At 68.0% G+C, this 699-nt stretch overlaps 1 protein-coding gene across 1 annotated transcript in view; it reads left to right on the top strand.

The window, feature by feature from the left end:
• The first annotated feature begins 458 nt into the window (after positions 1-458).
• Positions 459-699, top strand: part of KLHL34 (kelch like family member 34) — a 1,285-nt gene continuing 1,044 nt past the window's right edge. Inside the window, exon 1 of the mRNA XM_024739425.1 lies at positions 459-682. Within this exon, the coding sequence (XP_024595193.1) occupies positions 459-682 (224 nt within the window). The remainder of the gene's footprint in view (positions 683-699) is intronic.

Consider the following 699-nt stretch of genomic DNA (forward strand, 5'->3'; position numbering starts at 1 on the left):
TGCGCATCTGGGCCGTCGGAGATCCAGCACTCCCCTGGAGTCAGTCTACCTGCAGCTCCGCCCTTCCAGGTGATGGTGCGCGGCCACTGCGGCCCCTGGCGCGCAGGTGTGGGCTCCCTAAACTGGGCCGTGGAGAGGGCTTTGGGCAACGCTCTGGCAGCCTCGGCAGCCGCCGAAACCGAGCCCTGCACCTCCCGGAAGACTCCAAACGCCGTGCCCTCCGCTACTAGGGGCTTCTGGAAACCGTTCCCCGACCCGATTTGCTCTGAGAGGGGGACTGGGAGATCTGCGGACCTGTATGAAGGAGGCCTGGGATTTAAGCTGAGCAGGCAAAAATGGGCCCCTGCTAGGGGCTCTTCGGCTCGCACGGGGGACCTGGCGGCGCCGTGTCCCGGGATGTCTCCGGCCGCGCCCGGCTGGCCCCAGCCCCGGCCCGGCCACTTCCCGCCCTGGGCGTCATGAGTTACTTCCTGTCTTACTGCAAAGCTCATGGCGGCGCGCTGCTCACCGGCTACCAGGCCCTGCGCGCCGAGGGCTTTCTGTGCGACGTGACTCTGGAGGCCGAGGGCAGCGAGTTCCCGGCGCACAGGTCGCTCCTCGCGTGTTCCAGCGACTACTTCAGGGCCCTGTTCAAGAGCCACACCCGGGAATCCCGGGCGCCCGTGATCCACCTGCATGTGCCGTCAGCGGCCGGCCTGC

The sequence above is a fragment of the Neophocaena asiaeorientalis genome, unplaced genomic scaffold (assembly GCF_003031525.2).
Source record: "Neophocaena asiaeorientalis asiaeorientalis breed wild unplaced genomic scaffold, Neophocaena_asiaeorientalis_V1.1 scaffold194, whole genome shotgun sequence".
Lineage (NCBI taxonomy): Eukaryota > Metazoa > Chordata > Mammalia > Artiodactyla > Phocoenidae > Neophocaena > Neophocaena asiaeorientalis.